Source organism: Chelonia mydas, chromosome 2, assembly GCF_015237465.2.
Source record: "Chelonia mydas isolate rCheMyd1 chromosome 2, rCheMyd1.pri.v2, whole genome shotgun sequence".
Classification (NCBI taxonomy): domain Eukaryota; kingdom Metazoa; phylum Chordata; order Testudines; family Cheloniidae; genus Chelonia; species Chelonia mydas.
In genome coordinates this window covers 119,601,181-119,624,895 of record NC_057850.1, presented here as the reverse complement: position 1 = coordinate 119,624,895, position 23,715 = coordinate 119,601,181, and the positions used below count along the sequence as shown (strand labels likewise).

Genomic DNA, 23,715 nt, shown 5'->3' with positions numbered 1-23,715 from the left:
ATCGTGAAGACCCCCGTCTGGTCAGGGACAGGAGTCTTGGGGATGCCTGGCTACTGCTCCAGCTGCTCCCAGATCCTGCTGTAGCCCCATTTGGGTCAGGAATCCGCTCCTTAGAGCAGTAATCATCCTCCAGCTGCACGATTAACTGTGCTTTGGTGAACTTTCCAATGCGCAACCCTCTCTTTTTGCACAGGGTTACAATGTCCTTCTTAAGGAGATGGTGATAGGCCATCACTCCGCTGTTCCCAAGTTGTTGTGGACTCACAGGCCTGTGTACTCTCAGCCCCCCACGATTTCCAGGGAGAACCCTTAGTGTGTCAGCCCTTCTCGAGGTTACCACCTCTTTGCCAGGGTCGAGCTGGTCCTTGTCAATACCCCTTCGTTTTACTGTTCCCCAGTCACTTACTGCAGGAAGCACCATCCACGAGGTGCAGTATATCCCAGTTGTCACGGAGTCCCCGGGTGATGCTCTGGAACTGCTTCCTACGAAGCCAGTCAGGACTCTGGGTGAGCAGACTGTCTTCGGGGCAAAAAGCTCACACAGCTTCCACCTTCCTGGGTCTGACCTCGGAGCATTCAGCATCCTCTGCCCCTCCGTACGCTTCCCACGGTGAGTCCGCCCAGGCGGGGTCCTGGGGAAGCCAGAGGGTCCTGCACCCCAGCTTTGCAGTCAGATGTGACTCTTAGCCAGCCAGTAAAACAGAGGTTTGTGAGATGACAGGAACACGGTCTAAAACAGAGCTTGTTGGTCCAGGGAGCAGGACCCCTCAGCCGGGTCCATTTTGGGGGGCAGTGAGCCAGACAACCATGTCTGCACTTCACTCCACATCCCCAGCCAGCCCCAAATGACTCACCCTCCAGCCCCTCCTCCTCTGGGCTTTGTCCCTTTTCTGGGTCAGGAGGTCACCTGATTCCTTTGTTCTCCAGCCCCTTTAGCTATCACCTTGCAGGGGGGAAGGGCCCAGACCATCAGTTGCCAGGAGACAGAGTGTCAGCCATTAACGTACACTGGCCCTTTGCTCTGCAACAGTTACACCCCCTTATCCCACCCCCTAGAGACTTAAGAAATGCATAGGGGAAACTGAGGCACCCCTACAGTATTCAGAGGAAACATTAAGAACAGTCCCACTTCGTCACATCATTGTACCCAACTATTATATGTGCATCACTTTTCAGAGTATAAGCCTCATTTTAAGATAATGGTGAAGCCTAAAATACATTCTTAAAATGCAGTTTTCTCCTGTAGTCCATCACTAGATCATTTTCTTGTTACTGTTATATAAACTATACAATAGTACGGAATTAATCTGACCTACCCTCTAAAAGCTGGATTTCAGCAGATGAGCTATTTAATGAAGACTAGCTGGCCATAGCAGCCTTATGAAATTAAGTATCTGTGTTTATCTACCAGGTACTTTCCATCAGCTTAGCCTACATCCAGGCCAGATAAGCATTATCTAAATCAAAAACATATATATGAGAGATTTGTCTTTGCTCCCAACCTCAACTGTAATGCGTTTCTTTGATATCTGCTCTTTTCTGTGAATCACAAGATATTGGATGAGGGAAGCAACAGGAAATGGCAAGGATAGCTGCCACTTTTTAAGGATGTTTCTCTATCTTTTGTTTGCAATCGAGAGGGGTCTAGAAGTAGGTCTAGCTGCAGTTATGTGATCATAGAGCAACAATGGCCAAGATTACTTTTTGTTTTCTACATACGGTTTCAACAGCTTCTCTCAGATATGCTCCATGTTACTGTCTCTTTATTTTGAAATTAAACTGCCGAGGTGTGTGTCCCGCTGTCTCGAGTGGCTCACAGCTGTGAGTGCCAACCTCAGAGCAGACTGCCAGGAAACAGGGCAAAAACCCCAAACCAGTTTTATGTTCTGTACTTAGATTTGGTCTAGCCTGTAAAAAGTTTATACTCCTAAAGCACTATAACAATTTTATCATGGAGTCACAGACAGACTGGAATGCCCAAGGGGACTATTTTGCCACCCAGGCAAGCTTGATTTTGTGATAGATGGTTGCTTTACAATAGAAATCAGAATAATATTCAGATTACTCCCAGTTCCAAAGGACACTTACCCTGAGTCAGTTGTACTCAGATCTCAAACCAAGGACAATGCTTATCGCCAATCCTTTAACACACAAACTAAAGGTTTATTTAACTAGGAAAAAGAAATGAGTTATTTGCAAAGTTAAAGCAGGTGTACAATACACACACAAATGAGTTAGTCACCTTTCAAAAGGTGACTGTAACTTCTGTTGTAAGCAGATTCTGTATACCTATAGGGCTAACACAGCCAAAACAGGTTGGGACTCCTTGGTTATCCTTAGAAATTCTTGCCCCTCAGAGTTCAAGCAGCATAGGAAGAATTTCTCCTTAACAGGCATTTTAATTCCTTTCCACAGCATTCAAGCTGTGACCGGATGAAGGCTTGGACGCATGCCCTCTTCAGGACTGTGGGGGAAGCAATCAATGAAATCTTTTGTCCGATGTCTGTAGACCTTCTTTTGTGGTGAACTAGTATTTCACACTTGGTAATGCTTCTCCCCTGACCAGATTTACAGTTTCAGAGCAAACATTTTTACAGTTACAGCACAAACACTGTTACCTTATAGAATGGGTTACAGGTACAATAAGCAAGATTAATATATGCAGCAATTTACAAACATTTCATAAAGTCTAAACACACAACACAGTGTTACCAGTCTAATACCTATTTTAGCAATAATCATACATGGGTAGGTCAGACTGGTTTCCAGCAATTCATTTGATAGTATTAACTTGAGACCTAGGGACCTTGGCATGAGCTGGCACTGGTCTGCCAGTGTCAGTGTGCTGTTCAGAAGATAACTGAAACTGGTGCAGAATTTGGCAACCAACTTGTTGAATGAGCATATTGTACTGGCCAGCCAATTAAAAATGCTGGTTTATCTGTCTGATGGCCATACTTTGCCACATACACACTACAAGTTTCAGTTTCTATTATACATTTAGAATAGTCTTCCTCCTCAGAGTGTGTTCCAAATAAAATACTCCAGATAGCCCTGACAGTTGTAGCTGGTGGGGTTTTTTGAATGAGGAAATTGAATGGATAAAGTTCTTTTTTCCCCCAGACCTTCTGTTGAGAGAACTACCACGGACTTTGCCTAGTTTTATCATATGCTCCAGAAATCACAAGTTGCATAAGAGCTACCTGAGGAGAGCAAGGAAAATTTACCCCAATCAGAGCATTAGCAAAAAACTGTTTTAAGGCGGAGATAAGGTTACGTGATGGTATATTGTCCCCTTGCAAAACACTGAGTTGAGTAAAACTTAAACTTCTGAAAACCATCATATGCACAGATAAGGTTGCTCATGCAGCCTTAACTCTGCCCTTTTTCAGCAATGCCCCATTAATTCAAAATACCTTTATTCTGATACCTCCCCACAGTTGCTGAAATGTACAAGCTCTTCACCACCTCCTACAACCCACTCACTCTCACCCCCAGGATTCCAGCTAATACTTTTCAAGGACAAAGGTGAGGGGTGGAGAGAAGGGGGAAGGTTGACCATGCCACCCTCTCTGCCCTCTGCAAGCAACTTCTCAATATGCATATATTCACACTGGCTCTTGGCACTGTAAGTATCAGGAGGTTACAGATCCTGACATACTTGCACATTTAGCCAACTCCCCAGAAAGATTACCATGTCTGTACAATTTAAGAACCACTTCACAGCCTTTTGCAACTCCCTTACACTTCTTCACTACACTATCTCAACCTTCAGTTTCAATTAATAATCATTAAAGCATTAGGTCATCTCATATTCCATCTCACTGCAGACAATATCCTTTGTAATAAAAGCTCTGTGCCCTGCTCCTGACAAAACCTATGCAGTTCTGCAGAGAAATGATACCTGCTGCATCCTGAAGGTACACATGCACCTCTTCCCTTTCCTCACAAACGTGGTAATGGAAAACCTAGGTCTCCGATCACAATCCCAACTGTCATGCACTCCAAGTAATCTACAGATCTTGCAAATACACCTCTACCAAGCAGAGCTAACTACCGCCTCTGTCATTCAGTATAGCTACACCAGGGGTGGGCAAACTATGGCCCGGGGCCCGCATCCAACCCTTCAGACGTTTTATTCTGGCCCTTAAGCTTCCTACGAGGAGCAGGGTCCGGGGCTTGCCCTGCTCCGCATGTACCATGGCTCCGCGCGGCTCCCGGAAGCAGCGGCATGTCCCCCCTCCAGCTCCTATGCATAAGGGCAGGCGGGGGCTCCACATGCTTCCCCTGCTCCATGCACTTCCCCTGCAGCTCCCATTGGCCAGGAACTGTGAGCATTCATGGCCCGCCATACAATTTCCATACCCAGATGTGGCCCTCAGGCCAAAAAGTTTGCCAACTCCTGAGCTACACACTCACTTTATCTGGAGTGCATGCAGATAATAAATGCTTAGCTGTCATATCCCAACCTGCTACTGACAGTATCCTTCATACTAAAACCCCAGTAGTCTGCTAATTATATAATGTACACAAGTCTGCACTGAAATGTTGCATTCTGCATCCTGAAGGTGCACATGTAGCTTTCGCCTTTGCTCAAACACATTGGAGGTTGCGAAATATAGATCTCATAGTCTAATCAGAGCTCTGTTACACATGTCAAAGTAATTCACTCAAGTCCTCCTATCACAAATACATCTTTACCAAGTAAGCCCAACTACTGCCTCTACTACATAGTGTAGATACATCTAGTGCCTAACACTAACTGCACATGGAGTTTATCCAAATAATTCCCATTGGCTACTGCCAGATCTAGGGGATTAGAGAGACAGTAGCATAGTCAGCCTTCTACCCCACCTCCCATTTCTCCTTTTAATAGTGTCACCTGGAATCCTGGGGGTGAGAGTGAAAGGATTGTAATAGGAGGTGAAGAGTTTGTATGTTTCAGCAACTGTGAGGTTGGCAGAATAAAGGTGTGTATTTGAGTTCAGATGAATGAGTTCAGATGACGGAGTTCAGATGAACATGGTCTTAAATACTGTTCACAATTTGGGTTCCCCCAAAGACTTAGTGGGTGCCAGGTTGTCACCATGCCTCAGTGGGTCACAGCTGAGGATGCCAAATTCAGGACAAACTGCTAAGAGATAGGGCAGACTCACCCCAAACTGGTGGTTATTCTGTCCTTAGATTATACCAAGCCAGTAACAAAAGTAAATTTCGGTATCACAACACTGGTTAACAAGAAGTGAAAAATGCAGTCTCCTTAGGCAGCCCTGCCCTTGGCTCATCACCCAGACACTGGACTTTATGATAAGTGGTTATTGAAAACCAATTCCATCATATATAAGGTCCTTCCAGTTCCAGGAGATCGGCCACTTATAACTCAGATCTTACTCAGTAATCACGCTGATGCCAATCCTTTAGTAACTAAAATCTACAGGTTTAATAATAAAAGAAAAGGAGAGTTATAAATGATTAATAGATCATATACATACAAGTGATTGCAAAGTTCTTATATCAGGTTTGAAGCAGTGATCGAATTGCTGCTAGCCTGCCAAAGTGTCTCTGAAGTTACTCAGATGTATTGAGTGATCAGCAGTCCTTGTTTAAAGCTTCCTTGTTAGAAATCTAGTCCAGAGAAATGAAGCAGGAAATGAAGACAAAATGGAGATATCTCAGGGGTCCTTTTTTTTATCATCTACAATGTACATGGAATTTTACTGTCCCAAACAAAGCCCACAGCCCCTGTTTGTGGAAAGTTACTGGCCCAAGATGGAGTCCAGAGTTACAGGAACATATCACATGCCCTTACATAATTTACTGAACCACAGAGGGTGGCCATTGGCCCCTCAAAGCCTGAGGCATCCTTAGGAAGAGCCATCTGGGCTGGGTGAGTTTCTTCTATGGTCCATTGTGAGAGCTAAGTGTCTTTGATAGGCTATCAATACATAGCCTTCTGGCCCTAATGTAAATTCAGTCTTGTGGGTGTTACCCAAGAATACAACACTTTTAAGATACCAGTACATAGCCAATATATATAACTTCAGATACAAAGATGATACATGTATATAAACAGGGTAATCATACTTAGTAAATCATAACTTTTCCATTGACACCTTACATGACATACTTTGTACAAGTTTTGTAGCAATTGCATAACACTGGTAATATCAATTATATAAATGGTCATAATCATACAGCATCATACAGGTAAAACTCGATCGATTTGAGACCATTTTGATGCACATCACATCCATAGTTTGATCTCTGGTGCGGCACAAAAAAACCCCTAGAAACTTTTTGGAAAATGGCTATTTTTTTCTAGGCTTATATCGCTGCTGTCCCTAGTTCAAATGAACCCAAATTTGGATCGCTAACCATACCTTGCACCTTCCTGAGCACATGAAATTACAAAGAAATCTGAGTAAGCATATGGATTTTAGAGGGTTCAGCGAGATCAACTTTTAAACAGAAGTCTTGATGCAACCTTAACTATAGTGGTGCTAACACGCCACTATAATACTGCGTCAGTCGTTTTTGATGTGGAGTGATGGAAGGAACCTTAATTACAGAAAATTTGATAGCACTCCAATCTAGAAAGCCTACTCCAAATCAAGGTAAAAATTAAGGTTTGTTTTAACATAGCAAGGGGCATTTTTGAAATAACTGAAAGCAGATGAGATTTTTTGGGCCTTCCTTGTAACTTGGTATCAATGTAACAGATCTCATTCCTTATAAATGTGGTAGTTCATAGTCCATTTCTGTAACAAGTAATAAACTAGTGACACAATTTTGCATGACATTACTATGTCAGTGGTGAGGTGTACAAGATATTTTTGTCTTAAAAAGTGACAAGAATTTTGGATCAGGTGCAAGTTTCAATACTGCTTTTTTGGAGCTAGGACCATTTAAAGTTTTCAAAAAGATCCAGTGAGTTTGAATCCTAGTTTAGCTAAAGGCAGCACAAATCTCTTTCCCCTGCTGCTGTGTGAATGATCCACCCAAATGATAAACTAACTGACTGTACAGTATGCAGTGTTCTTGTAGTTGCGTAGATTCCAGGATATTAGACACACAAAGTGGGTAAGGTAATATCTTTTATTGGACCAACTTCTGTTGGTGAGAGAGACAAGCTTTCGAGCTACACAGTGATGCACAGTTCTGTCAGAAATGCACAGAATAAACTAAAAAAGAAAATTATTTTCAATCTTTTATAGTAGTCTTTTAAGTGTTATTCCAACATAGGGGAGAACTGTTTCCAGCATTGGACTTTTTTTTTTCTTTTTAAATTTTCAGTATCCCTTTAAACAAATAAAATCTGAGCTACAATTGTTGCTCTTAAAGTACCTCTTAGTTGTGAAGACTGTTTTTAAATTTGCAAAATAAACTTGACTAACTTAATCCCTCTTCCTTGTTCTTCTCTTGTTTTCTCTCACTTTTTCTCCTCTTGTCTAAGGAGACACTTTGATATCATAGTGTTCTTAAGAGTTTGAATTTCATTCTTTTGGGAAGAAGTGAGGACATAATCTAATATAGAAGGCTCCTTTTGATAATAGTTCATCCTAGCTCTTGGAATTAACTACTTTTTCATACTACTATCCTCCCCTTTAAAGATTTCTCTAGACAGAACACATAATTTCTGATTTTATTGTTGCGCCACTTGAAAGCAGTAAGAAAGATAGAAAGCCATTGTATTCATCAGTAGCTAAAATAAACTGGTCCTGATTTGCTTGGAAAATCAGAATTGTGCCATGGCTAGTCACTATTAGAACCCACTTTACTATATTCAAAGAATACAGTGGCAAAAATTTGATACCTGCCAAACGGAAGTCCTTGTATTGCTCTTCTTGCCATAATATAGAGCACTCTCCTTATTTTCAGACTTCTTATTGTAATAGTTCAAGGCATCTGTTTATATTTGTGTATTCCAGATCTCAGTATTGATGTTCAGTCTTCATTTGTGAATTGTGTAAGCAGAAAAGAAAATGGACTTATGCATTTCAGATTTGCCAGTCCATTTGATCCCATCTGTAGTTAAAATGGGCTGTGGGAGGTGAGGGGGAGTCTCATATGAGCTTATATGGGGAATCTGATGAAGAGGACCTGTACTATGATCGAATTTTTTCATCTTCATCTCTTTGAGGGGAAAAAGATGTAAGACATGAAAATTCATCAGCCCTAATATGTGGATATAGTTGACAAACCAAACTGCAACTTAAAAAAAAAAATCCATTTTGCTGCTTAAACCCCTGGTATAATACGTCAAGACCTGGGTATCAGAAATTACCTGTATACATATGTAAGCAATCCAAAAAGAGTGATCCAAATTCATTTGTCATTAAAGCTTGTGGTATTAGGTGAAAATTGCCAAAAGTTGACCCGTTTTGTTGGAAAATTGATTCAACTGGATACTTGATTTTTCTTTCACCTAAAATCATGGTTTATTTTAAGTGCTGTGTTAATTGAAAAAAATTTATAAAAGTTTTATGTTGAAGAGATGATGGGGTTTAATATGCCTCCTCTTAACATTCATTATGGTAAAATAAGCTAATGAAAATGGGTTTAATTCCTACAGACGAATAAAGAATACAAACTTGCAATCAAAAACCTATAGCATCCTGTATTAATAGAATGGCATGTAAGAACTGAGGCTTCTGCTCCATCTTAAATTCACTCTGTGGGATAGAAATATTGTAGTGATTTGGAATTATGTTAATTGGACTTTGAAAAATGTATCCAATAACTACTAAACTATACCTACTAGAGCTCTAGGTCTGGCAATTTTAGGCATGTGATGCCCTGACTTGTGTAATTAATGAATATGAACTAACTCAGAAAATCAATCCCCACTGTCAAATCTGTCAGTTCCATTCCTCCCTCCCCTATCACTCTTTTTCTGTCTGGTTCTTCCTTCCTCCCCACATCTATAGGGTTGTTCCAGTAAAACTCATTACCACAGACGAAATGGTAAACAGTCTGTTCCACCTTGTATTTAGCTGTGACACTCTGAGTATCTTTCCCTGCTCCTGAAGAAGAGCTCCATATAGCTTGAAAGCTTGTCTCTTTCAGCGACAGAAGTTGGTCTGATAAAAGATATAACCTCACCCACCTTCTCTTTCTCTGTAATATCCTGGGACCAATGTAGCTACAATAACACTGCAAACACACAGTGACTTCAGAAGATACAGTATGAAAGGAATAGAGACACTTGCCTACATAGTAATTGCCTTTACACTGTCAGTTGTGAAGTACTATGGAAAAAGGCTGACAAACTCTGGTTCAGAGATATAATATGACAAATTTCACTGAAGTAACGGGAATTGTACTACTTACAAGCATGTGTTTGGTCCAGTGGCTCTCCAAGAATCAGGTACCAAGCTGGTTATATTTCAGATATGTATTGCAACTACTTTATTTTCTTCATCCAGAGAGAAGATTTCTAACATAGCATAGCCCTGCATTCCTTCTGCCTGTCCCCCTACCCTCTCAGAAGTAGTCTATGACTGTTACTTGCAGAGTGTTTTAAACTGGAGTTCTCAGCCTTAAGGTCAAGAGTCTCAAGTGTCTAATGATTTTGAGATTCTTAAAGAAGCCTGGTTTTTAAGAAAATGTTGAGCCAACCCACCCTGAAAATCAAGCCTCTTAACGGTGTCTCAGATTAGTCACCCACAAATTGAGGCACTGAAAATGATAGTTTTTAAAAATCTTGACCCTAGACCTTTAGTCACTTATTTGGAAGGTTCAACTTCACTAATGCAGGCTCAGTGCTTTCCTAAGGCAGTGAAGACAGTCTGAGCTCTTCTTCCTTCTAGAAGGAGCAAGCAACCCCAGGCTCTTGAAGCAAATTCTGCCTGGGCAGTTTTGCCTTCCTTACTTGGAAGGCAAATAGACGACAGAAACTATTGAATTTTAGGGCATGGTGAAAAGTTCAGTGATACCCTCTTGTAGAGAGATTAGCCACATTCTGGGCTCCCGCTTCTGAACCTCTGCTTTCCTCACAGAGGTGGGAGGAAACTCAATTTCTTTCTTAAGAGAGCTGTCTCACACCAAACACTTAGACTTTATCTGGATTGCTCTTGATAAGTCCTCCCTCCAAGTTCCCTAATGGGCTGTACCTGTTAGCTGGTTCATCAAGCCTGACGCTTAAAGCAGTCCAATGGACTGAGTCCATTGGAGGTATTTATGCTCGCTGCCCTTAGATCAGAAGGGAATTAAACTCCCCGACAACAAGGTACTGATACCATACAGTGGTCAGTATTTGCTAAGTGAACAGGTAATGGTATGATACTGCAATTTTTCTCTTAAATAGAGTTTGAAAGATCTCCCCATCTAGAACTATCAGCGTATATTGACATTAGTGCTGGCCACTGTTGTATAATAAAGAATGCAGTAACAAGACATCATGAAATATAGCTGCTTGTTGAAATATGCATAATTGTGTGTCTCAAATAAAAAGTTAATTCTGAATGATATTTTTAAAGATTAATCAATATTCTGGACTAACATTTTACAAATCATGAACAGTAAGAAAAAGCAAATGCTGACAAATGTACGCTTTTTGCCTTAACCAAAAAAAAAAAAAAAAAAAAATTGGGTTGCTGAAGACTGAAATTTTGTCAGCCTGGTGGGAGCAAAAATAGCTGAGTTATGCACAATAAAAAATGAGGTCTGAGACTTAACTGGGTCAGTTTTATTTTGTGCCATATAATGTGGCCGTTTGACATACTGTAGAGCTAGTGCTCCTCAGATATTTGTCTTATTTAAAATCTTAAGCCGTTTAAAGAGAAACATGCAGCAGAGTAACCCATTTTGGTGAGAACAAGCAGGTAAAGTCATAATGGTTGTGTTTTATTCCTTCAGGATTATTGCAATTGTTCACTAAAATTTTAATTCTTGCCGTCTGACATGGGTTTGTCTGACATGGGTTTTTTGGCTTTCTATGCCTTCAGTCATATGTCTTTCTTATTTCTGCTTCAGTTTTCCTCATTGGGATTCCTGAGTTTCTCCAGTTTGTGTTTTTTACCAGTATTCTTTTACATTATATCATTCTGGTGCAGGGCACTTCTGATCTGCAATTGTTCTGTAATTTATTTTTTATCATTTATAATATTTTAAAGAGATCTAAAAATATGAATACATACTCACTTTTTGTTAAATGATTATTTTATCTGAAATCAATCAGTTACATGGTTTTTATATTTTTCAAAATTGAATAAATCAACACATTACTATTTAGAATGTAACTATAAACTTGTGTGATATTCATATGTTTAAGCAAATGCTAAAAATGATTAGTTATATATAAAAGTGTAATTTTCTGTAAAAACGTTTTCTAACTTGGTTGCACAGAAATGTTTGCAGATCAGCATTGCTGACTACTAAAGAGATCTTTTACATACTTTCTCATCAGATCCTCAGTTGTGCTTTTGTACTGCTGCAGTAAAATTCTGTGCATCAGACAAGTTACTTTCATATAGTAAATGTGATGTACTGTAGTTACTACTTCAGTTTTGATGGATAAATGCAAACTGAGTGAATCTTTTTTCCATGCACTCATTTATAGTCAAGAGGCTCTTGTTAATGACAGTCCAACAGGAAACTGAATTATTTGTACACTGTTGTCCAGAAGTGAATAATACATCTAACAAACAAGAGCCAATTAAATGAAACACTGAGTTCATGGCATTGTCATCTAAAATAGTCTTTCAGAATACTCCAGTAAAGTGTTTCCAGGCAATGACTGTGTAAAGAATATATTAAACGTATTCTTATTTGACAGAGTTAAAGCATCATTAGCTTCACATCGGTATTAAAATTAAACTAGTTTAGACAATCTCAGCTGTCCAAAGTAGTTTTAGCTAACACTTAAGTATATAGTTTTGTCACTTATAGTTAAATACTGAACTACTTCATTTTCTCTAGGCAACTGAATATTTGGTATTTAAGTATAATTGCCTACATTTGGTATTCAGACTAATGCACATACTCTATACCTGGCTGAGTTGAATCAGTGTCTGGACGCTGGTAACTCCCTAAATAGGTTCCCTCAAAATGTTTAAATGTAAATGGCTATGAAACGGAAAGTCGTTAAATCCTTTTACAGCAATTCAAAGTATATTTTAAATTGGCAGCCACTGTATACCTGACCCTGATTCTTATAACTTTCAAGGTAGCAGCACTGTACTCACATTTAAAAAATACTTGTTAGAGTAAACTTTATTGGAACATTGTTAGGATAATTCATAATGGAGACGTTGAACAGCTAAATTTTATTATACTCTTTGGATCTCCAATTTTGAACTTGAGTTCAATTGACCAGTTTTAGAACTGTGGTATAAGTAAAGACTTCCAGAGGAAAGATTGCTTATGAGTAAGTGTACTGTAAGCTTCCTCTGAGGACTCTAATGAAATGTATAGGTCTTCCTTTTAGCTATGCATATCTAAATGTATTTGACTTGTTGCAGAAGCTTCACTGAGTCTTGTTAAAGTGAAAGATCCAAGTCTACTTCTAGAAAATAACAGAAAACTCATAGGAATTGTAACAAAAAACCTGGTAAATGATATTTTGGTAACTGTCTCGTAGCAAAAAATACAGTGGGATTCAAACTTTGAGATGTTTCCATGACATTCATTCAAAGTAGCAAAATAGTGTGTTGTTTCTTTATTATAAAACAACCTTAAATAGTTTAAAAGGACAATAATATCATGGCATTCTAAATGTTTTCAGCTTTGCCACACAAACTGCTTCCACTAGCTCTAACACTAGCTTTTTAAAAAACTTCTCCCCTTTGTTTTATCCCAAAAGATCACAGTATATTGGTTACTAGGATTTGGAGAGGGGAAGGGTGGAAGCATCACAACGTTTTCCTCAATTTAAAGCAAAGTTAAGATACATATTATAGTAATTTTGTTAAAAACCTACAGCGATTCCTTGTCAGACAGCTTGAACTTCCAGCTTTGTTAACTGTAGACCACTATGATTATGGAAAATGTTCACCAGTTTGCTTTCAGGCCAACTCTGCTGCATGTATCCATGAGTTCCTTAAAGACTGCATGTTTTCTGTTCAATACAAACTGTATATTTTTTTTACACCCATCCTTGCTTTTTATATTTTATTTTTGTTTCCCTTTCCTTGGTTGGATGCCTGTGTGTGTTTAATCCAAATCCCTGTCCAGTCCTGGAGTTTGAACTACGGAAAGCCAAGGAGACCATTCAGGCCCTCCGAGCCAACCTGACTCAGGCTGCAGGTGGTGTACATAAACCTTTTCTTTGGTCTTTCTACTTTGACAATGTAGAAGTAGCTGAGCTCTTTCCAGATGAAAGAGTAAATTTTATGTTAAATTTTTTTTTTTTTTTTTTTTTTTTTTTTTGCATAAAATGAAGTTCCTTTGCAGGAACGAAAAAATTATAAATCAAGTCCTGAAATTCAGGTAGGTGTTTGACAGAAATTGAGTTAATAACTTTAATCCATATACATCTGTAGCATAGCAACCATAAAGAAGGTGAGCATAAGATTTACAGTTTTCATTTTTTCTTTTTTCCAGGAGCCAATCAAACCTCTTGAGAAAAGAGCTCTAAACTTCCTAGTCAATGAATTTTTATTAAAGAATAGTTACAAGCTTACTTCAATAACCTTTTCAGATGAAAGTGATGATCAGGTAAAGTTTGGTTAATCTTTTTGATAAAAATGTTTGCCTCCACTTCCTATGTTCAAATCTGGGTTTTTTTAAATTTGTTTTTGAGGTCAGAGTAGTTCTTGAAATGAGCTCTGGTTTTGCAAACTCTTACACATACACTAAATTATATGCATTTGAGTAATCCCAGTGGAGTTAGTGGGACTACTAACATGCATAAAATTAAGCATGTTCATAAATATTTCGCTGGTTCGAGCCATAAATTGAAAGTACAGGAGCACTAAGTAATGCATCAGAATAGGCTCTGTTTGCAAAACATGTAAATAAGGGGCTGGAGAGCACTTAAAAATGGGTAGAACTATATCAACTCGTATTAACTAAAAAAATGCATCATTCGCTAATCAGCAGTGTTCAGATTAACTTTTTACAAGTAATTAAGATTTTACTTCAAATTTCATAGCCTTGTTTTGGTCATGTGCAGTCAGTCATTGGTCTACTTCTAGTAGTTGTAGAAGAACCAATGATTTGATTATTTCAGAGCATTTTATAATCTGGTAAGCCCATTATCCAGTTGTAGTTTGTAAATGCAAAACTACCATATATTTTTCCGGTATGCTGACATTCTCACACAATGTCACTCTTAAAAGGTGTGTTGAAGAATTTAGTTGTAAAATTTTGAACATTATCTTCTTCTGAAAACCTTCAATTGATTATAAAGTTTTTATTACCAATAACCATTTTATGTATCAATTTCATGTGTATTCTAATTACAGCATATAGAGAGTGAAATGAGAAATTAATTTTCTAAACAATTTGTCGTGCATTTGTCATCAGACGTAAATATATGGAGAAAAAATAGCCTGAGGGTAACTATTGCAAGTTTGTGTAGTGATTCCCTCAGTTTAGCTTCTTTAGAAAAGTTTGATTATCTGCTCATTTCGGGGTTAATGTTGACAGTCCCCGAGACTTACAACCAACATTCAGGGAAAGAGTTCAGCTCTTCTACTTGCTTAATACTTCCCAGCCAATCACCCCCTCAATAATGGAGTTATGAACCACAATGGAAGCTTTACCAGTAGGGGAAAAAACAATGTTTTTTTCAAAAATTCAACTTCATTTTACATGCCATGGAACAAATACCAAGAAAATGATCAAGAATATTCTGCTTGCTACTTTGAAGTGAGTAAATAGAAATCCAAATGAATTTTATCAGTATGTTTTAAATAAGGTAAAGCAAGCAATCCTTCCTCAGCATAAAATATTGTGCAGCAGTTTTCATAAATTTATACAATACCTATTTCTCAGTCAAACTGTGTATAATATTAACTCTCAGAATTTACTCTGTTTTTAAGGTTCAATAAAAATAAAGTAAGGGATGGGAATTACTATCACATAGTATTGGATAATATTTTGTAAATCCATATAACAGTGGACAAAATGCACATCTTTATGGAAAAACTTAAATGCTACCACATATTACATGAAAATTTCTGTAATGTTGAAATAGTGTGAAACAGAACTGTTTATCTCTCTAAAAGAGTTCTTTGAGGCTCTCCATTAAGTGTGGTGTCCTTAACGTGCATTTCTGCTCTTCAGATTGACTCCATAAAAATTAAATTGTTGGGTTGCACATGTCTCACATTTATATACCGAATGTGTTCAGTTTACAGGGGAAAAAATTTCTAATGGCCAGCCCTTCAAACTCAACCCATTCTCTGACAGTCAAGTTGGATTCTCTGATTCTCATGCATAATCAGCAATAACAGAAACTGTGGGCCAAATTCTGCCCTCAAAGGCAGAGAGTGGAAAAAATAAATCCTAGATCTCTAATATAAAACAAGAAATGTGTGCCTGAAGAACAGTGGGAAAGAATTGTACAAAAATGTCAGCATTTAATACCTTTGAAAATGTTCTTTAAGAGTATCTCTGCACATCTGCTAGGAGCATGCATCTCAGCATGTTTAGACAGACATACATGAGTCCCATTCAAGTTAGCAGCCTAAAAGTAGCAATGCGGCCACTGTGGCATAGTTGGCAGCTTAAGCTAGCTACAGGTGTCCATACTCGGGCTTAGACAGATTTGAGTTTGGGTGGCTAGCTCAAGCTGTCACGGCAGCAGCCACACTGCTGTTTTTAGCACACCAGCTCAAACAGAGCTTTTGCATGCTCATCTCCCTACCCTGGGGAGCACAATCCCAGCTGCTGAGTAGACAAACCCAAAGTGACACAATACTTGAATAATCAAATGTATTTTAATGTCTTACACATGTTCTTCTCTTTTCTTATGTTAGTTATTTTAAGCAAACTTAATAGTGGAGATAGAAATAATGCAGACTAGTCAAATGAGAAAATAGAGAACTTTAGGTGATAGTCTAAAAAGATAAAATGGTCTCCAGGTTTTGAAATGTACACAGTTACTGTGATTTGATGCCCAACATGTGTGGCGTGTAATGGAGACTGATGGAGGCTACGCTTCCCCAAACCTCATGCTGGGGGGGAGGGGCAGTTGTGGATTTGGGGCCCTGGAAAAATTTCCCCCTCCTTCCTCAGTTCTGGGGCTGGAGGAGCTCTCACTTCCCACGGCAGTCCCGGAGCCGTGGCACAGAGCTTTTCCAGTCTCAGGACTGCAGTAGGGAGAGGGAAGGAGTGAGCAGGGGGTGGGGCTGCGGTGGGTGGGGTGGGGCTGCGGTGGGTGTGGTGGGGGAAAAGAAGAGGTGGAGTGGAGGTGGAACTGGTTTGGAGCTCCAGCCATGGCCAAGAGCTCGACCCAACCAGGGCCTTCGGGGGGCTGAGAGCAGCAAGTGGGGGTGGGGCCTTGGCCAAAACAGGTGGGGCAGGGAGCGTCCTAGCCTCCCCAAGGGAAAGCCTCACCTGCCACCCATGGTACCCAATAGTGAATGGGAATATGCACTCAAATAACCAGTTATGTAAGTAATGGATTATTTGTGCACACAGTTTTTGTCACTTTGCATTTTTGAAAATTTAGGCCCCTGTATTACAGATAGATAGATACACACAGATTTTATTGTGTCTATGAGATGGAATTTATTTTATTTATTTATCTATTTAAACTTTGAGGGGAAAAAAGACCCCTGCATCAGTAGTACAAATACCCTTCCACCTGCTGCCTGCTTTATGCTAAAAATTTGCCTGACTGGCATACCTGATAAAACCCACACAACTTATGAAAGAAACAACTACAAATATTGCCAGATGTGCATTTTGGAAGGCTTCCTAATGCAGATCTTAGAAGTTTATTTGGGGTGATACTACTTTCTGCCCTGGAGCAGCAACTTTGACTTCTTCTGTTTTTCCCTTCAGTTGGGTATAAGCAGCTCACCTTGCATTCTCCAAAATACCCATGACATTTTGGCATGTGTCTTGTTCTTATGCAGGTATATACATGTAATGAAGTGAATAAAAATTCAAGAATAAAAAGAAATGTGCCATAGACTTCTGACTCTGCTTTTAATCTTTTCAAGGATTTTGAACTGTGGGATGATGTAGGATTGAACATTCCAAAGCCTCCAGACTTGTTACAACTCTATCGTGACTTCGGAAACCATCAAGTAACTGCAAGAGATGTTGTGGATGTAGCAGTTGGTGTTGAAGAGGATGAGACAGAGGTTACCACTCCTACACTAGGGAGTGTTCCTATATTTGGAGCATCACAGTCAATAGAAGTAAGATTATACTTAAGACACTTACGCAGGTTTATTATGTACTGTCATAAGTGGAATTTGCTAAATTGTTTTCATTATTTTTATCTTGCATTTAGCAATGCTTAATAGTGCAAAAATTAGAAGATCAAATTAATGCATTAAACAGTGAGAAATGGTCTTTGATGGAACAAATCCGAAGACTTGAGAGGTATGTATTTTTGATTTTGCAGCGTTTTACATAAGAATATATGTAAAATATTTAAAACAAAAAACCTCACTAGTTGTTCATAGGGATTGTCTCTAGAACTGACAGAATCTTACCTTTAATATATGGAATTCTGTTAGAACCAATAGAATATTTCAAATTTATAGAGCTTTTTAAGGGCTCCCGTTACATACAGGTTGAACCTCTCTAGTCCGGCACTCTCTGCTCCGGCAACATCCGTGGTCTGGCATGATTTTATTTTATGTTTTTTATGCTTTATCTACTTATTTCCTTGTGCCAATACAGTAAAATTCTGTAACAACACTAACACTTTGTTATGAAGAGAGCTGATAAGCCTTGGCTAGGCGGCATTGCAAGCCTTTTTCCATTTAGTCGCCTCGGCGAGATAAAAATAAAAAGAGACCTGCTCGCTACAATATTGACCTCCCATAGTTCAGCAAATTCACTTGTTTGGGACCGGTCAGGTCCCGAGGCTGCCAGACTAGAGAGGTTCAGCCTATGTAGTAATTTATCACGTGTGTTTATCAATCACGGTTGACTTAAATATAGATAGATAAGGAATCTTATTTAAATTAGGGATGTAAATGACATTTTAAAAAAGTAACCATTTAAATTATTACAATTGTATCAGTTAAATGTTTAACCGTTGACGAGTTCACAACATAAGCACGGGAACTAGGGGAACACGTTTTAAATGGGGTACCAGCTGCCGGCCCCGCACATTAGACATTTAAACACACTGAATACATTACGGTAAGACTGATGCTTATCGGTTAACCGGTTAATATCTTACATCCTTAATTTAAATATGTTTAAACAGTGAAACTAAAATGAACTTAAATACTTTTTGCTCTTCATTGTTGAACTGTTTGTTTGCATTTCTCTCTGAGTGGAAAATGAAAATCTGTAGAAGTCTGTTTCACTTCTGTCATCAATTTCTTTTGGTTTCCAAGTGCTGCAGTACTTGTGTTGCAAACACTGCTGAGGGGATGTTCATTTTAACAACTTTCTCCTTTTGAAATAAATAAAACCAAAGTATTAGTCTTGCACCAGCTTTTAAGTATCCCTTAAGTTACACAATAAGATTTCTTCAGAGTATGTATCTATATATACAAAAAGTGATAACCTCTCAGGCATTTTGTCAAAGTGTATAGTTACCATTTCAGGGCAGGTGAAAGTATATTAAATATTGAACTCTGAAAATTAATTCGGAGCCAAAACATCTTAAATATTAACTCCATACAGACTTGTGCTTCTTGACACTTTGTGTTTGTTCAGTTCTTTAGGTTCAGCCCAAAACATACAAAGCTGAATCTTTCTACACTTTCATCTTTAAGATCTTTCTGGCAACACCATTTCATTTTTCTTTACCAAAAAAGAGTACACCTATACTGCAAAAAAACCCACCACCACTGTGGCAGTGAGTCTCAGAGGCCATGTCAGCTGACTCAGGCTTGTGACTAAAAATAGCAGTGTAGACATTCTCACTCAGGCTGGACCCCTGGTTCTGAGAGGCATTCCCCTCACCAGGGGGACGCATTTCCCTAGCCCAAGCGGGAACATCTGCACTGGTATTTGAGCCCTGTAGCTCAAGCCTGAGTCAGTTGGTCTAGGCTCTGAAACTTGGGTGGTGGTGTTTGTTTGTTTTTCTCTGCAGTAGATGTACCCTGTGAAAGGAGCAGAGCATAGTATGTTAGAGTGTTCACCGACACATCTCGTATGATACAAGATGAGACATTACTGAAGTTGTAAAAAAGAATTGACGTAGCATGTTCATTTACACCACAATATTTTCATATTTCAGTTGCCTGATTCAGATCTTCTTTTGGAAAGCTGCAAACAATGTAACATTTGTTTTTCTTCTTTTAGTGAAATAGACTTCCTCAAGAATGAAAACTTTGCTGTTCCAGTGGTTTGTGACTTAGTCCACTCCTCTTTAGACCAAGTGCCTCTCTCAGTTCCAGAGGACAATGGACGTTACTTAGATATCAAGAGTTCAGACAATGACAGTAAACATGGGAAAACTGAGGAAATAAGCCTTTCCATATCAGCCGAAGCGGATTCAAAGACACCTAAAGATGATACACTAAATTCTCTCCCTAGCAAAGAGAGAGAGAAATTGCCCTCTTGTGCTCTATCAAATAAAGCTGCAATACACTTTGATAAACCTAATAGGTTAGTGATAAAAGTTTTAAACTGAAATGCTTTTTTTCACAGTAGGGAGATTTTTTTTTCTAAAAGCACAGTGCTACAGAGTTTAGTTCTTTTCTACCTCTTGCGTCCTAATTTCCAGTCTTTATTCCCTTCATTTAAGTATAATAGATGGCTTTTACAAATTTCTCTAAATTCTTTTGTATTTTGGGAAGGGTGTGAGTTCATTTAGTACATTTGTACTCAAGATGTTAAATTACACATTTTCAATTTTAAAACTAAATATTAAGAATATATTTTTTTTACTTCTGTCCACTCCTAAGTTCAGAATTGTAGGGAGAAAACACTGATATCAAAACAATGAATGAGGGGAAGGGGATGTTACTATTTTTTCCCTATGTTCCATCTCTTTATAAAATCTATTCTGTTCTTCCTCCAGTGAGATGGAGGAGTTTGGTATTTAGGCATTGTTTAGAAAAATGCGTACTAATATAACTAAAGATGTTAACTATATAATTACAATTTAAATGTCAGAAATATATGCTTTTTACTGTCTTATCCTTTTAGGAAGGATGTCCCTAAAAGTCCAGTGACATTCAGCTGTTGGAGATTTGAGACTTGGATCTTATCACTAGAAACGTAGTATTAAAATGCAACCTTAAAGCACTATTCACTTATGTGAGATTAAATAAGACTGTACAGTCAGCATATACGCAGACACATTGTGTCAGCTGGTAATGGGTAAAACCTGGTTCCAGTCTGGCTTATTCATGACCATGTGATATTAAATTAGGCTATTGATATAATATGCATCACAGAAACGTGGTGGAACAATGATAACCAATAAGACACTGTAAAAGCCGGGTACAAAATATATACAAATGACAGAGTAGGTCATGCTGGTCGGAGACGGCACTATATGTGAAAGAAAGCATAGAGTCAAGTATTGTAAAAATCTTAAATTAGTCAAACTGTATCATAGAATCTGCATGGATAGAAATTCCGTGCTTGAATAAGAGCATAGCAGTAGGAATATACTACTGACCACTTGACCAGAGTGGGGATGGTGATTGTGAAATGCTCAGGGAGATTACAAAAACAGAAAAATCAGTAGTAATGGGGGATTTTAACTATCCTCATATTGACTGGGTACATCACTTCAGGGATGAGATGCAGAGATAAAATTTCTAGCCACTAGATAAAATTTCTAATGACTGCTTATTGGAACAGCTAGTCCTGGAACTCAGAAGGAGAGAGGAAATTCTTGATTTTATTCCTAAATGGAGCACAGGATCTGGTCCAAGAGGTGAATATAGCTGAACTGCTCAGTAATAGCGAACATAATGTGATAAAATTTAACTTTTTTGTAGGGAGTGAAATGTGAAAGAAACCCACCATAGTAGTATTTAATTTCCAAAGGGGGAACTACACAAAGATGAGGAGGCTAGTTAAATGGAAATTTAAAAGGAAACAATCAAGAGTGAAATGCCTGCAAGCTGCATGGAAACTTTTAAAAGAGGCTCAAGCTGTATGCATGCATACCCAAAACCAAACCAAAAAAAAAAAAAAAAAAAGTAAGAGAACCAGAAAAATGCCCCCGTGGGTAAACAGAGTAAAAGAAGCTGATTGAGGCTTTAAAAATTGAAAGTCAGATCATAGAGAGGAAAATTGAAAGGAGCATAAACTCTGGCAAGTAGAGTATAAAAGTATACTTAGGCAGGCCAAAAAGAATTAGAAGAGCAACTAGCAAAAGAGGCACAAACTAACGACAACAAAAATTGTAAGTACGTCAGAAGCAGGAAGTCTGCCATACAGTCAGGTTGGCAAGGCAAGGTCATTGTAGAAAAGCTAAATTAATTCTTTGCATTGGTCTTCACTGCAGAGGATGTGGGGGAAATTGCTACACCTGAGTCATTCTTTTTAGTTGACATCTAAGGAACTGTGCCAGATTGAGGTGTTGTAAAGGAGGTTTTGGAACAGATTGATAAATTTAAATACTAGTAAATCACCAGGACCAGATGGCATTCACCCAAGAGTCCTGAAGGAACTGAGATACAGAATTACAGAACTATTAACTGTGATATGTAACCTGTCTCTTAAATCCGCCTCTCTGCCGGATGACTGGAAGACAGCTAGTGGAAAGCCAACTTTTAAAGTTTCCAGAGGCAACTTTTCTGAGCTATAGTCCTAGTTTCTTTGACCAAGATCTTCAATCTCATAGTCATCTCAGAAAAAGTATCCTTATCACACTGATATTTTTGAGCACTGTAGTGGTTGGGAGAAAGAAAGAAACATGCATATAACCAATAAGAATATTGTAGTCCAAAAATGCTTAGTAAAGGAGTTTGTACAACTTCTAAAGTTATTGTTCTCATACAGAGACAGCTCTGAGTAAGATTGCCTTATGAGTTATTTCAGCTCAAAATTTTCCAACCAAAACATTTTCATACTGAAAAATGCTGAAAGCCAATTTTTTTCAAGGGAAACTGTTTTCAGTTGTATCTGTCTATTTAATGGAAAATTTCAAAACTGATATTTTCATTTGAAAAACAACACTTTTGGAATTCTGCTTTTGTTCTCTACTTTTTTTCCTCTTGCCACAGGATGCAGTAGAAATTTTCTAGGTGTTTTTCCCTTTTTTCTGAGAGTGAATATGGCTGGGAAGTTTTTTCCCCAAAAACTTCCTCAGCTGTTGAGAAGTTACTGGCAGCAGGGGAAATTAATCTGTAGTTTTCCTACTCTAACTTCTCAAAAGTTGTCAACATTCTGAAAAGTTGGAGTGAAGAAAGAGAAATGAAAATGTAGGTGGGGAACTCTGGACATTGTCTTATTGCAGCTTACCGAAAATGAAAGCAAAAAGAGGCAGAACTCACTTTTTTTAAACACTTCACTTTTTCTTGCAAAAAACAAATTCATTGTGAATCCTGTAAAATGGAAATAACTTCCATTTTTTGAAAAATTGCTGCTTCATATTTTGACTAGCCTCTAGTATTTTTCTGTTCATTCTTCAAAATGTAAGATTAATAAATTACTATAAAGTTCTAGTAAGAATAATCTTAACTTGCAGAAATTAAAATGCTTTAAATGCTAGGTTTTAGATACAAACACGCATTATTTTAAATAAAGGTTTGAATGTGGAGTTCAATTCAGAATACACTGATGTGCATCCAATGGAAAACTTAAACCTGAAGGCATGTTTTTCTTTTTAGGGAACAAAAGTAAATCACTAGCAATGGTAAGGGTAGCAAATTAACTTTAAAGCTAGAAACTAGAATACCTGCTCCTGCTTTAGAAGAACTTTAGCTTCCTTGGTCTGTCATCTTTCAATCTGAATAAATACAGATGGATAGAGATGGTTTGTAGTCCTAATTTAGGCCGTGGTTCTGAAGAACTTTAGTCAGGCAGAGCCCTGAATCCACATAGAGTCCTACTGACTTCAATGGTCTTCCTGAGCAGAGCCTATTGCAGGAACAGGCCCTAAAATCAAACTTGATTTTGCACCCAACAGAATAATTTATACTTAAAGGTAATATTTAATTCTCTCTTGGCAAAAGCAGAATGGACAGTTTTTAAAATAAAGTTGGCTGGCAATTTCAGCTGAACATCAGTCAGTCTTTTAAAGGTGTTAAAAATATCGTATGGAATTAGATTTAAAAGAGCAGTTTTATAAATGTTGAGTTCAAACAGTTAGTAATTATCCAGAGTATTAATCCTAAAGGTTAAATATAGGTTTGCCAAAAGCTAGGATACATTGAAAACATACTAGCTTCAAATCTTGTTACTTAGTAACTTATCTTTACATAGATGAAGTTAAAGGAATAGTCATTGCCTACTGTTAAAGGAATAGTTTTATTGTTTACAATAGGTTGCTATTCAGTGTTCTGAGAATTCCATCATACAGTGGTGGCTGGATCTGTTCTAACAATTACTCTAAATTAGTTTGAAATCTACTCCTCCTAACTAAGCAATTGTCAGATCAGAAGAATTAGATATTATTCTCGTGATCGTTCTTTCACTGCTAGTGTGTGGAAATTGCTAACTGTA

General features: G+C 38.3%; 1 protein-coding gene across 8 annotated transcripts in view; it reads left to right on the top strand.

Annotated features, from left to right (window-relative positions):
- The window catches only part of RELCH (RAB11 binding and LisH domain, coiled-coil and HEAT repeat containing), a 119,902-nt gene that overhangs the window by 20,717 nt on the left and 75,470 nt on the right, over window positions 1-23,715 (top strand). For 6 of the 8 annotated variants that reach the window (XR_005224427.2, XM_043540211.1, XM_037893271.2 and 3 more), the window contains exons 3-8: window positions 13,174-13,245; window positions 13,373-13,428; window positions 13,543-13,656; window positions 17,115-17,315; window positions 17,411-17,502; window positions 19,390-19,695. Coding sequence is in view for 7 of the 8 variants with exons in the window: in XM_043540211.1 (XP_043396146.1) it covers window positions 13,174-13,245; window positions 13,373-13,428; window positions 13,543-13,656; window positions 17,115-17,315; window positions 17,411-17,502; window positions 19,390-19,695 (841 nt within the window). In the remaining variant the exon portion in view is untranslated. The remainder of the gene's footprint in view (window positions 1-13,173; window positions 13,246-13,372; window positions 13,429-13,542; window positions 13,657-17,114; window positions 17,316-17,410; window positions 17,503-19,389; window positions 19,696-23,715) is intronic. The other 2 variants (XM_043540210.1, XM_037893276.2) reach the window with 1 other exon arrangement.